We start from the raw sequence: 14,811 nt of genomic DNA on the forward strand, positions 1-14,811 counted from the left end.
ACCAACATCTAAATAGTAAATACTAAATACTATCAAAATTATTTACTGAATACTTTATCTAATTTAGTTGTTATATATATACATGAACATACAATTAAATTCTCAAGATAAAATTATCGGTGATTTGACTACAATTTTGTTTTAAATTAAAAACACATATGTGGTAATCTACACCAAAAAAAGGTTATTAACTCCCCATTTCAAAGTCAAGAGTTCTCTCTCGTTCCAATAATTCCTTAATTAATTACTAACCAGAACCTATAGATTTTATATTATAGTTCCTCTACAACAACTATACTCATGGACCCATATATAGTAGTATACTAGTATTATTCCACATAGTATTTTATTTCCTTTCACAGAATTATACATGCCTCTCAATGAGATCAATAATGATGTCATGTCACGTTGATGATATATAAATAATTGTGCTAAAAATAAAAACATCTCTCTCTCCAAAATTCATAAATACGACTTTTTACATTTGTCTTTTTTCTCAAAAGCTGAATCATCCTCAAACGATGAACATACCACAAGAAATCTCCATTATCTTCTTCTTCTTCTTCATCTTCTTAGACTACGTATCTGCTCAATCTCCTCCTGACCAGTACGCAACAAGCGACCTCTTCAAGCCGAGCTTAGCCATCATCACCGGAGTTTTCTCCATTGTCTTCACTCTCACCTTTGTTCTCCTCGTCTACGCCAAATGCTTCAACAACGATCTCCAATTAGAGACCGAGAGTGAAGGAGAGAGAAGACGACACGAACGTCTCTGGCAAGGGCTTTTCAATCGATCCTCTCGATTCTCTGGTCTCGACAAGACAGCAATCGAATCTCTTCCCTTTTTCAGATTCTCTGCTTTGAAAGGGTTGAAACAAGGGCTTGAATGTTCTGTTTGTTTGTCGAAATTCGAAGACGTTGAGATTCTTAGGCTTTTGCCTAAATGCAAACACGCTTTCCACATTGGGTGTATTGATGAGTGGCTTGAGCAGCACGCCACGTGCCCTTTGTGTAGAAACAGAGTCAATATTGAAGACGATCTCTCTATCTTGGGTTGTACTAGTAGCCATAGTCTTCGGATGGTGAACCAATCCCAGACAAGAGAAGAAGACTCGGGCTTGGAGATATACATCGAACGAGAAGAAGGAATTAGTTACGGGTCTTCAAGATTCAGCAGTTTCCGGATGATTCTAAAGAAATCGTTCTTTCTTGAGAGACAAGGAAACGAGGACATCGAGGAGAAGAAAGCTATGCACAAGTTCAATCACAGGATAGTTGTTTCAGATATCGTGTTTAAGAACCGTTGGAGTAATGTCACTTCGTCGGATTTAACGTATTTGATATCGGAGATGCTGAATTCGTTGTCAAGCGACAGATTCTCGTCGATAGATCGAGTGCAGAGAGGTAACTTGCGGGAAAAGGAAGATATGGAAATGAAGAGAATGTTGAAGAACAAAGACTCGTCGAGAAGAACGGTGTCTGAGATCACGACTGTTCGTAGAGAAAACGCGGTTGAAGGATGCTACAGCGGTTCAACCGCTGCTACCGCCTCCACATCGCGGAATTCTGGGAATGCTGCGACGACAGAGGAAAGAAGACGGCGATTATGGTTGCCGATCGCTAGAAGAACGGCACAGTGGTTTGTTAACAGAGAGAAAGGGAATGAACTAAACACGACGACACGCCAAAATCTTAATGTATAGTTTTCATCTTTTGCCTACCTTGACAATTTGCAAATTTTTTCATAGTAGTTAATTTTTAAGAGTGGTTTTGGCTTTAGGGTTAATTTTATGCATAAAATCGTAATGGTTCCGGATTTGATTTCACTATCTGCAAATATTCTTTGTGGACTATTTGGTCGGTCAACTTGGATTAGGGCAACATGTTCTTTTACATGTGAATTTGTAGTAGACTGGCAAAAAAACTCTTTACAAATAAACTTACCCACGTTATGAGATCAAAAATGATGTGTGATACACGTTGGTTGAGATGAGTTTGAGGGGGTTAAAAGTATAATATAGTATAACAACAAAGTTAAGTATAAAATAGTTTAAAATGAAAAATGTGAAGCCTATTAAAAGTAAGAAAACATGTACGCCACTAATGGGAATGGCATGTTTCTGTTATAAGTCCACTCTAAAATATATGATCAGCGACCGAGTTTTTTTTTTTTCCAAATTTGCAGTCAACTTTTCGAAATACTAGTTAAGTCCAAATCAATGGTCAGATTTTGGGGAAAAACAATTTTGTTAATTTCAGCGTAGTAATGGCATTAATATAGGGGCGTATTGAAATGAGGATTTTAATAGATTTTGGGGTATTTTTAAATCTTCTAATAATAATTTTTTTTTTATTGGTGAAAAAGTAAATACGGTTCACAATAAAATTACACATATATTTCTGTAGTATAATAATAATTTCATGAATAAACTAGTAACTATATAAATAATTAATATAATTGTAATTTATTATTTATTTTTGTTAATGAAAAAAGATTAAATCCTCAGTTCAATACACCCCCTTATTATTAGCATTCATATTTACGAAAAAAACACCTTGCTGACTTCAGGAAAAAAAAGTGTACGACTTTAAGATTTATGAATTTGATTACATGAAATATATTATTTCTTTGGTCTAAACCTTAAATTCATTGTATTGAAATTGTATGATTATTACTTATTAGTAACTTCACTTGCATATTGCGTCTCCATGTTCAAAATCATTTTAGACTACGCCGCCACAAACCAGAGAACTCTTTCTATAAAAAGTCAGAGCCCATCAGAAAAAGAAGTCAGAGAATACAAAACTTGGAGGTGATTGGTGAATGATCTTCTTCAGCCATTATCTAAACATATACACCTATTTACACCACAATCAAAAGATCCTAAACTTTCTCATGAATCATGGTTTTAAGATTCATAGGCTCCCTTGTTTTCAGCATCAATGACTGTTGACAAGCACATAAATTTGAATTGAATAGAAGCAGGCAAAAACAGCTGCGGTTTTGTTTCAAGTCTCTTACCATTCTTCAAGCCAATTTCGAGCATCTTTATCATCTGTTGTGTCGAGCGATTGGGCAGTTTCTAGGGGGAGAACGGTGTCATTCTCCAAATGGTGATGAATACGAGACATTATCTCTTGAGGAACTTGAAATTCACGGTTACTAATAGCTTCCCATTTAAGTCCATTGAACCAGGGATGTTTCTTGATCGATTCAGGACCTCCTTGGCTACCAAACCGCAGGTTTTCATCAACTTCAAGCAACTACACAAGAGTTTTAAGATACGGGTAAGAAAATGAAAACCGGAGATTTCTAGTTTTAATAGATGTGAAATTGGAACTTAAAGATGATACCTTGGCGATGAGATCTTCCGCTTCTGAGCTTAGAGCTCGAGGAAAAGTTAGTTGGCCTTTTGCAATCTTTTGAAAGGTGTCTAGCTCGCTTTCCCTCCATGACCCGAATGGCATTTCTCCTTCTAGCATATAGTAGATCAAAACTCCAAGAGCCCACCTTTTTGAACCAGCGAGAGAAAAAGGTTACATATCTTCTTCAAATCTTATGCCGAAAATGAAAAACACGAGAAATAGAGGGAAATCAATACCAGTCAGCTGCAAAACCATGGCCTTTCCCTTGAACAATTTCCGGGGCTAAGTAATCTGCATTTCCGCAGATTGTATATGTTCGTTCCCCGGATAGTTTCTTGGCGAATCTGAAGTCTACAACCTAAAATAAACAGATTATAATTATGATCTGATGGAAATGGATATATTATGAAACCGAAAGAGCCATGTAAGGCAACACAGACCTGTAGATATCCGGAAAGATCCAACATCAGTAACTCGGGGGATGAACCTCTGAAGAGAACCTCGTTCTAGAAATTCCAAAAGCACAAGAAAAAGGAAAAGACTGAGTTTCAGACCATGAAATCTTAGAAATAACTGGAGATGATAGACAAAAAGTTTGAACCTTGTGTATATCTTCTAAGACAGACACAAGTGAGGCGGTAATGAAACGGGCAGATGACTCGTCAAGTGGGGAGTGAAGAAGAGATGATATAGGACAAGCAAGAGTAGCATTCAGTAAGATGGCTGCAAATGTTTCATCGACACAAGTGCACAAGATCTCGGGAACAAAAGCTGAGGCTTCTATTACGTTCTTCATCAGATTCCGCTCTTTCAAGACTTGTGCCTCTTTACCTAACTTTTTCACCTTTTGCTTTGAAAATCTTTTCAAGCTAAGCAAATTTTCTTTATCTTTCAAATGCACGAGCCCAATCTCACTGCAGTCTGTTGAACTCAAGCATGTCGTCCATTCCTGGGTGAACCAAAAAAAGTGTGAACAGAGAAGAAATGTTTATAAATTTATGTGAAGTAATACTACTTACCAGGTCTGCAAGGGTGGCTTTAGCAAGGGCTGTAGTATCCGTAACTTTTGCAGATTCCTTGGACAGATCAAATGAAGCATGTCTTGACCTAAACAAAAGAACATTACATGAAATCATTCCACCAATGAAACTTACGGAGCTAAACTCAAAAACAAGCATGACGAAGAGTATCACACTTGTGACTGTCATCTGTAAGATTGGTCAGAGGGCCAACCGCTGACTCGAAATTTTCTTTTGTTAAAATCACACAGACCACATCGCCAACGGCGACCACACTTAAGGAATCTTTGAGTTCACCAAGAAGTGCCCATTCACCAAAGTAACTTCCTTCTTGCTTTTCTATGGAGACTTCTGTTTCAATTTCAGCATTCTCATATTCTTTAGTGATTTCCGTTTTAAGGCTTGAAACGTTTTGACTATCCAACACCTCTGTACCGAAAGTAATTCTCACGACTCCCTTCTGGATAACATACAAGCCCTGAAGTTTTTCGTCCTATACATTCAAGAAAAAGTATGAGTAAGAATCTGTTGGGTAAAATAATTTATTTATCTTCAGAAAATGCAAAACTAACTTCACCTTGGTAACTATTGTTTGTCCATCAGAGAAGCAAGCTTCGGTAAGAGACTCTGCAACATGGCTTAGTTGCAAAATTGTAAGACGAGAAAGAAGATCGACAGAACGAAGAAGCTTCAAGGATGCTAAGTTTGAAAACTCAGACATCAGAATTCCTCTAAAATCTTCTCTTTTTAAGGCCCACAATGTTCCGTGATCCACAGCACGTACAGAAGACTGAAGTGGCTTGTTATGCCTGGCACCATCATATATTGCAAGAAACTGAATTAGACAGATAGTTCATCTCCTGAAGAAGATTATTTTCTAATAAGAAAAGTACAGAGAACCCACATCAAGGCAAGTTCACCGAATGATGATTGTTTCTCAGCTGTATAACGCTGCAAGATCCTAGGAACCTCGCCGTTCTTTTCATCCTAATATTCATCCCCGGTTAAGCACAGTGATAATAATGCTCAAAGCTAATCACAAGTCAAATCGAGTTACTATAAAACAAACCTGAGTTGCCAAGACCTCAAATTCGCCACTACCTACAACGTAGAAGCAGTCCCCTTCACCACCCTGCAAGAGAACAAACCAGAGATATAATGATATCATATGTTTATTGATGGACATTTGTTGCAGAATCTGTGATTTATGAGGAATATGTTTCGACCTGTTTCACAACAACATCCCCTGGATTAGCTTCAAGCCTTTGCATGCAATCCAACAAAACCTGGCATTGAGAATCAGTGAGTTTCCTGAAGAGGAAATGGTCACGCAACACCCGCTCAATATGTGCCTGCATGAGAAAATTCAGCTTTTAGCCTTTGAAGATAAGAATGACTCAAGGCATTCCCGATTGGTTGAGCAAATGTGAAGCAGACAAGCACTCTTACTTCTTCTTCCCAGGTTTTTCTATGGGCTGGAGAAGGAGGAACCCAAGCATGTCCGTTCTCTAGTGAACTCTCAATGGCACGTATTCTAGCTCGAGATAGATCATATCTCACACGCTGGTTTTTAGAGTTCCATCCAAAGGTGGAGGGAGATTCCGAACCAGTAAGCTCCACAACTTGGGGAATAGGAGGCTGCATTAGAGTTCCAGTACTTGACAATTGCCGAGGAGCATCCTACGAAAGATTTCAAATCTAGCCTCAGCTATCAACAAAGACAAGAAAAGATGATATACAAACTACAAACAGAAGATTTCCTTACATCTTTTAGCCCATTAATGTGGACGACAATGATGGTTATATCATCTGTCCGAGTTTCATACTGTAGCCATAGCCTATATGATTCAGCAACAATTGCAGCACAAGCATCTCGAGGATCCTTATGCTTTGCAACCTGAAAAAAAAGAAAACATTCACATTCTGTTGAGACTTCTTCCTCTATTTTGGGATCTATAATGAGTAAGACTGCGGAGGGAAGAATACCTTACCATATCAACCACAGTTTGACTAGAGATGAACTCAAAGACACCATCACTAGCAATCACAAAGAAAGGATTATCCGGTGTGAGCTCAACAACAGCAATCTCAGGGTTAGCAACAACACCAATAGTCTCTGCAATAGAATCACCAATACTCCTGGTAAAAGCAGTTCCAGGATACATTCCATTGGGAATCCAAAGTCTGGGAGGATCTCCATCATCATCTTCCTCAGTACCCCAACACTGAACATCAGGGTTTTTCAAGCCTTCAATCTGATCAAGAGTAAGAACTCTAGCTCCGCAAAGCTTAACCCTTTCAAGCTCATCGGATCTAAAAGGAGTCTGGTCAATAGACAAATCAACAGCTACAAGATCACCATCTCTTCTCTCAGCTAAAACCGCCCTGGAGTCACCTGCATTGGCCACATAAATCGTCCTTCCTCTAACCATAACCGTAATCGCAGTTGTCCCACTCATACTATCATCAACAATATCAGCATGCAGCTGAGAGTTGGTGGTCAAGAAGGACGAATTACAAGCCTCTGCAGGATCTACACGGAACCTACCATGTCTAAGAAGATTCTCACAGAGCCTCCGTTTCACAAACTGCGAGCACTGCGCACCAAACTCACCATGCCCATCAAAAACCCCAAAAAAATGATCATCGGAGTTGCTCCCAAACGGCGTATGGATGGCGAAGCTATCTTGATTAGCCTTATCGAGAGCATCAGGGTAATACCCTCTCTGAGAGAGAAACGAGTATCTCAACTCGTAGTCGCAAGAAGGAACCTTGACAACCCTAGACCCATCCGGTGGTAGAAATTGAGAAGAAACCCTAGAAAGCCGAGTAATCCCCCATTCCTGGTCTCTAGTCAAACTCAGCTGATGGATTTCGTCGTCATCATCCACCGCATCTGAAGAGAGATTAAACACCGGATTATCCTCATCAGTCGTCGCCGCCGCAGTAGCATTCGGACCTCTCGGCGGAGCTTGTTGTTGATGATGAGTTTGCCGGATACTATTCTCTTTCGTGGCGCAAATCTGACCAATGCAAGTTTTGGAATAAGCACAACCCATCACTCAGAAGATGAAGAAGAGAACCACAAAACTAAAACCCCTTTAGTAGTAGTAAGATAAAGCTGCTCGCTCAATGAATCATTGAGATTTTGTTATATATCAGTAACGGAAGTCCAAAGCAGTTTCTTTTCTCTTCAAAGACTCGGGCTTTGTCATCACTTTCCTCGAAAGTTACAAAATTTTCCCGAGAAAATTACGAAAAAAAGACGAGAAAAATGTGGCTGGAAAAAGAAAAAAATATCTAACGGAGATTGATTGATTGATGATGATTCACACAGGGAAAAAAAAAATGGAATCGGAAGATTACAAAACTTTGCTAACGAATCATTGAGAAAAAAGAGATTGTGAAGATAACTGAAAAATTGAAACGGAAGAAGAAGTTAGATTGGGAGCACACATCAGAAACAAAACACACAAAGGTTTATCTCTCTCAATCGATCTACTGACTCTACTTCATCAAGTAAGAACCGTTGCTGCGACTGCGAGACGAATGAAGGATAATAAATTATTAATATTGGGATTTTTGGAGTTTTTCTTGCTAACTAATAATAATAATCAATGAATTTGATTTTTATTTTATTTTCTTTTTAAAAATATATTTGGTGAGTTGCTGTTGTGTAAGTGTTACAAGTACAACCAATCGAATTGGTGAAGAGTGTTTTGGATAGAAGAAAGCTTTTAGACGGATATCATGGACAAATTGTATTTTACAAACAATTTAGCCCTCCCTCCCATTTGAATATTCATGTCAGGTTTGGGTTTGGATAATTCAGGTTTAGAGTAATTAACAACGAAAAAAAAATCTGAATTAAAAAAAAAAACAAAATAAATTTGGATCACATCGGTTCAAAACTTCAGATATTCAAACAAAAATGGAAGAGAATATGAATGATTTACCAAATTATATAGGTTTTATGGTAATTCAAAAGTAATTTTTCTTTTTTACTACAAAAGATCAATTCATATGAATCAATTAGATGAAAAGCTGTCTATATACATACAGCAGATAATGTAGAGATGTACACGCTCAATGACAAATAATATGCACCTTAAAGTAGTTTTAGTTAATGGGTTATTCAGTTTTTTTTGGCTAATCTTATGAAATTATTTTGTGTACTTGAACTCGATTGAAGAAAGACATTTTCGAATATGATTAGTAATAATCATTAATGGTGATATTATCGTAAATCACTAGATCGATCATATGTTTCTTCTTTATTATTTACAATTTACACATACATTTTACTAAAAACATGATTGGTTACGATTATAGATTTTAAATTGAATATTTTTTTCTTATGCCTATAAATTTTAGTTATCGAACAAGAAAAATAAAATTATGAACCTGAACCTGAAATCTTCTGATTGAAAGAAATTAAAAAAACAGCAAAATCTAACAGAGTCGTATTTATTAATGTACAAAGGTCACTTTGTAAAGTGAGAAAAGGTAAAGTGAGAAAAGGTGTGGCGAAGAGAAGTGAAAAGGGCAGCCACGTTGAGGCATTCAATTTTTTTTTTTTTTTTTTGTTTTGTATAATTTAGAGATAAAAGGTAATTAAAGCCTTTTGAGGTTATGAATGCGAAATGGTCCCTCCTCAGTCCTCACGACCTAATAATAATCTCATTCAAATTATCAGTATTTGGGCACTGCGTCGTGTCTCATCACCCTCATTATTACTTAATTATTATTCCCTATATATATTCCCCATTAACATATTCATGATACATACCCTTTCATTGCTTTTGTACGGTAGATCATAATAATATGTTTAAGATTTTTTGTTTTTCTCAATGAATGAGAAAACCTAACAAAGACGACGAAGAAAACCAATATAAGTATATAACTACTATATAAACATCCCCTATTAATAAAAGGAAGTACACGACTTAGTTTTTGTATACTTTATATTTTTAATAAATAGTTACAAATGGTTACAAGTAGGTTATATATAGGATATACATTAATCCATATAGCAAATAATTACACCTAAATATTCTAATTTGATAATTGATATATCTTTCGTAACAAATAAAATCATGGAGTAAACGGTTACACTTAAATATTCCAAATTGATAATTGATATATAGATATTTGGTAACAAGTAAAATCGTCGATATTCCCAACTATATTTTCGGAATGTTTTAGTCCTATATCATATTGTTTCTAAAGATTTTTAAACACAATATTACAAATTTAATATCTACAGATTTTATTGATAAACCACAACGTTAAACAACTTATTAAAGGGGATAAAAATATACTGTGAATTCATTATATTTTAAACGAGTCCTATATAATAAAACGGAAGTACACAACCTTTTTTGTAGACTAAATAATTTTTTTTAAGTTGGTTACAAAATAGGTTATAGATTAAATATAGATTGATTACAAAAAATGTTATAGATTAATTGGTCAATATACACTTAAGAATATCCCAAAAAATCCTCTGAGAGAGAATATTCCGATGATTTATACAATTTCCGAAATATAATCTTAAGTATTCCATGTATTGTTACAAAATATATATTGTTAGGCATAAAAAATAAATAAAATATTTATAATTTATCACACTTAATCGTGATTTCCGAGATCTTATTGTGCAGTTAAAATAAAAACTTAACTAAGAACGGGTCATATTAAAACACTTTCTCCAAACATGTTCAAAAATTAAAATAAAAACAAACAACAAATATAACTATATCTCATACATAAAATTACAAAATTACAATATAAACTTACAAAATAGATGTTTTTTCAAACTATCATATTTAACATATAATTTTATTGCATAACGTTTTATCCAAATTTTTTTTAAAATAATCATATAAATCATATTTTATTTTAAAATTATAATATAAAATAAATTATACAATTTCAACCCGTGCTATAGCACGGTTCATATTCTAGTGTAATAGTAGTGGCACAAAAAATAAATGTAACTAATAATAGTAGTGGCACTTTTTAAATAAAAGATTCATGACTGAAACTTTATTAGATTCATAAAAGATTCATATGGTAATCATATATTATAGACCAATAAATTGGTTGTATCTAATATATTTAAAAATATTGTTATATTCAGCATAAGATTTTACTAAATGATCGATAGGATCATTTTTTATTATTGCGTGCTGGTTATTTATATAGAGAAAAGGTAGTGGAAAGTCCACAATCGATAAAACTTGTTTAACCAAGTTGAAAAAAATTATTCAACCAATTTTCACCATTTGCATTATAAAAGTTAAAGAGGTTGGAAAACACTATTTAGCCCGTTCAACTGAAAAAGTTGAAAAAATAAACGAATCTTACAGGAAAAATTTTCAACTTGTTTAACCACTATTTTGGAGATGAATGAGTTAAATATTATTCAACCCAATTTTATTCAATCCATTTTTTCAAATAGAATTGTATTTGGTCGGTATGAGTTTGATGTACATGAATGAATATACAACTTTCCATAAGCTTTTTGTTTTGAAGTTTTAAAATTGGTAATATCAAATGTATATGCTTTATCTAAGTCATCTTCGCATTTTTGTTTTGGTCAAAAGAAAAGTTAGAAGATAAGAGAAAGTTTTTGGGTCACACATCTGAAGAAACGTAAACGGATTCTCTCGTGTCTATATAATTGCGCTTTTTACGTTTGTGGGGTTTTTGATTGGTTGTACGTCACAACTCATAATACGTATTGTTTGTTTACTAGCTTGCGTATCTGTACATCGACTCCACCTATATAAATATATATGTTATATATGCAACTACATATATATTTACTTAACGATAAAAAGTTGTACGTTGATCGAACACTTTCCTTCTAGCTCTGGCGACCACCGCTTCCTTTAGATAACAATTTTTTAATCCGGTCCGGTGGAAGTAAGAATCGTGGCGGTTTGTAGATGGTGGTGGTTTAATTCACCATTCACATCCTGGAAATCCACGAGAGCCTAGAAGCTGTCAAACTCCACAGTTAATCACCGTGACAACGCAACTCATCTCTCCTGACTCCCAGCCGATTTCCGCCACAAACCGCATCTTCGATTAGACGACTGAACCCCGAGAAAAAACTCCACCACGAGCCACCAAATACGAGATTTATTAAAACACATTTTCGTGACATATATACTGTATTAAAAAGATCACATCTTTGTTTACAAAACAACGACCACATTTTCAATTGGAACAAATTCAAAGCTACGGAATAAAGAAACAAACCTAGAAAAACGAGTTCAAAACCAAAAATATTATATGCTCCTTCGATGTCATTTGTGCTGCAAGTTATTTTGGACCTCTGAAAGTGCTTACACGTGAAAGTTATACGCATGTCTAAAAAATTATTGTATAAAATTTGTGGGTGTATAAAGTATGCCGGCGTTCGACCTGTTTGAGTTCATAGGACATGCAAATATATATATATATATATATATATATATATATATATATATACTGTTTAGATATTTTTGATAATTTGAAGTATTTAAACTGTTTATTAGTAAATTTGGGTAAAAAATACTCTAAATTTTCAGATATATTGCGTATTATTGAATAACTTAGACTAAATTAGATATTAAAATTTTGAGTTTTGTGAACTTCGGATAATCTGAATTCAAATCCGAAATACCCGAACCGTACCTGATCCGAACCCGAAGTATAAAAATACTCGAACGAGTCCTATAATTCTAAACCAAAAAATCCGAAATACCCGATCTGAACCCGAACGGATACCCGAATGACCAGACCTATTATAAATGGTTCAAATGATTTTAAGATGTGATTGGACAACACCACTTAATCATTTTTGCATTAAAACTAAGATTATCAAAAACAAATTTAGTAAGAGAAATTAAAGATAGGGGTAGGATCCACTGCGTGAAACAAACTTTTTGGTAGCGCTCGTTCAATGTTGGTCTATATAATAACATTTAGTCGATATTACCCCTACTATAATCGTCAAATACCAACGTTATCCATAAATGTATCTGACGTTAGGTAATTGGTCGATAGTACCCTTACTATAATCACCAAATACCAACATTAACCCATAACCCATAAATATCTTCTGCTTTCACCCTACAGTACAGACACTCGCTCTCTTTCAAATTTTCTCCGATTACTGCGACGGCGAGAAAATGGGTGTGCTTCAGGAGTTCAAGAAAGCAGAGAAAATGGTTGATTCTGACTACTGCGACGACTCTCTTCTTCGGGTATCACTGAGAAAATGGTTGATTCGATCGATACACTGACGCGCGTCTTCGTTTTTTTGTTGTTGTTGTTGTTGAAATAGACGATGAGCTTGCTCCGTATTGCTATCTTCAACATCAGTTACAACAGAGGCCTCTTTCCTGCCAAGTATTTCATCGATAAATCGGTTCCTGGTGAGTCGCTAAATCTGGAGCTCTCTCTCTCTCTCTCGGATCTTAAGAATTCCAGTTAGTTTTTCAATTTCTGTATATAGAGACTAGAGAAACTTATCAAGTGGCTTCCGCTTTTGTTGTAGATATGCAGATTAAGAAGTTAATGCCTATGGATTCTGAATCCCGCGAGTTAATTGACTTGATGGATAAAGGTTTTCTAACACTACTGATTTTGGGATTCAACGCCTTCGTTTCAATTCTAACACTACTTGATGCCTATGGATTTTGTTTCTTACCATGGATTCTAGGAGTCTACGATGCCCTTCACAGGAAATATCTGGAGAAGCTCGTGTTCTGTATATGTGAAACAGTAGATGGTCCCATCATTGACGAGTACACTTGTAAGTTCTGGCTAGTAATGAATGATTTGCATGATATAAGTGTGGTTCCTTGCTGGATATGATTTGATACCTACCTACCTCTTTTTACACTGTTCATTGTAGATCTGATCAAGAGTCTGTGTTGTTGCAGTTTCTTTCAGCTATTCTGATTCTTGCAGCCAACATGTCATGATGAATATCAATCGTACTGGAGATAACATACATCAAGGAGCATTTACCTCCACTGCTGACTCTACCCGATATCAAGTGAAGTGCGTTGTTTGAGATATATCTCTTTTCTACTTTGAGCTCTATCTGGTTTCGTCTTCTGTAAAATGTTTATTATTCTTATGTTTGTACTGAATATCAGGGTCGCAGCTTGCAAATTGGTTCGTACACTTGTTCAAATGATGGAAACTCTCGGCAAAATCCCAGAAAAGGTAATGAATATTGTCACACTGCCCTTCAGGATTTCTCCATTTACGTCAGTTTCCAAATTGCTGATTACTTACACTACCACTTTTTTGCTTCTGTTACAGCGGACCATAGTGATGAAGCTTCTGTACTACGATGTTCCGATGGTATGGTTACAGTCTTACTAAAATTCTGTGAACACTGGTGATGTTATTATGATCTCAATGCAGCTTGAGTAGAGCTTCTTTTGGCTTTAAATTCTGACTTCTAGGTTAACATATTGTGATAACAAGCATTCGAACTTTGTGCTTTGGTTCTACACACTTATAACACGTACATAGTAGCTTAGCTTTGAAGTTGTTGTGTTTGCATACTGATGTGATGCTTTGTTTTTTGGTCTTCTTGAAGATCCACCAACACTTCACTGGCATGGGGAAGCGCCGTCGTAAACGGAACATACTACATGATTCAGATTTATCTGACGACTCGGAAGATTTCGATTTGGATAATAAAGATGGTAAAGACGACCAGATACCCTCACCGAGAAGGTCTGTAACTCGTGCTAACCTCTCCTCTGAATTGAGAACTGAGTTGGACGCAAAAGGAAAAGCTTCTATTACCCTTGAGGATGCAAAAACTTGTCTTGATCCAGAAAGAGCTGACTTAATGATTTCAGCGGAAAGGGTAGGTGACGATTTTACCCTAACGGCTAATCATGGAATGATGCATCTGTTATGGCCTCTGAAGAAGGGAACCTATGCTTCGTTTGTGTCAACTTCCGACAGAATATTTAGTGTTTCCGGGTGGATACGTAATCAGTTTAATCATCATCTCTGCTGGGATTTTTCACTATGTGATTTGATCAGCATCACAGCCGTTCTCCGTGGTCAAATGGCTGAGTATAAGCCTCTTGTATGTGTGCCAAGAGGCAGATAAACAAACTTACAATCAGACATGAATCTCAAGGCATACCCATAGCCAATCCTGCGGAGCGTGGTATAGGACAAGGCAGACAGGGTGATTTTGATTGCCGAAAGGAGAGGAAGCTTCTTAATGATGAGAAAAGATACCGCATAACAGATGCCTTCAAGTATGATACGTTAGAAGAGTCGTTAGTACGTCTGCAAACACATCCCGTGGCTGCTAGGCTAACCCTTTTCGGGAATTGGAGGAAGGAACCTACAAAGCTGCTTTGGATAAATCTTCTGATGTGGACAATCCTTA

At 35.9% G+C, this 14,811-nt stretch overlaps 2 protein-coding genes and 1 pseudogene across 3 annotated transcripts; 2 read left to right on the top strand and 1 right to left on the bottom strand.

The window, feature by feature from the left end:
- The first annotated feature begins 476 nt into the window (after positions 1 to 476).
- LOC104702256 (putative RING-H2 finger protein ATL12 pseudogene) lies at positions 477 to 1,853 on the top strand (annotated as a pseudogene). Its single transcript, XR_015596304.1, has one exon. The product of XR_015596304.1 is annotated as a putative RING-H2 finger protein ATL12 pseudogene (transcript).
- Positions 1,854 to 2,742: 889 nt separating this feature from the next.
- Positions 2,743 to 8,317, bottom strand: LOC104702242 (protein phosphatase 2C and cyclic nucleotide-binding/kinase domain-containing protein). The gene is made up of 14 exons (XM_010418069.3): positions 6,377 to 8,317; positions 6,151 to 6,282; positions 5,835 to 6,065; positions 5,612 to 5,737; positions 5,455 to 5,517; positions 5,290 to 5,372; positions 4,963 to 5,194; positions 4,562 to 4,878; positions 4,386 to 4,473; positions 3,968 to 4,315; positions 3,807 to 3,872; positions 3,603 to 3,724; positions 3,355 to 3,511; positions 2,743 to 3,264 (listed from the first exon to the last, which is right to left on the bottom strand). The coding sequence occupies exons 1-14, from the start codon at positions 7,442 to 7,444 to the stop codon at positions 3,019 to 3,021; spliced, it is 3,279 nt and encodes a 1,092-aa protein (XP_010416371.2). The 5' UTR covers positions 7,445 to 8,317; the 3' UTR covers positions 2,743 to 3,018.
- A 4,171-nt stretch (positions 8,318 to 12,488) lies between these two features.
- On the top strand, positions 12,489 to 14,665 carry LOC104702222 (uncharacterized). Its single transcript, XM_010418051.3, has 8 exons — positions 12,489 to 12,607; positions 12,724 to 12,814; positions 12,937 to 13,005; positions 13,102 to 13,194; positions 13,325 to 13,445; positions 13,544 to 13,613; positions 13,713 to 13,754; positions 13,996 to 14,665. Exons 1-8 carry the CDS (start codon positions 12,569 to 12,571, stop codon positions 14,521 to 14,523), a joined length of 1,053 nt encoding a protein of 350 aa, XP_010416353.1. The 5' UTR covers positions 12,489 to 12,568; the 3' UTR covers positions 14,524 to 14,665.
- Positions 14,666 to 14,811: the final 146 nt, after the last annotated feature.

Source organism: Camelina sativa, chromosome 1 (assembly GCF_030686135.1).
Source record: "Camelina sativa cultivar CO46 ecotype springtype chromosome 1, ASM3068613v1".
Classification (NCBI taxonomy): Eukaryota; Viridiplantae; Streptophyta; class Magnoliopsida; order Brassicales; family Brassicaceae; genus Camelina; species Camelina sativa.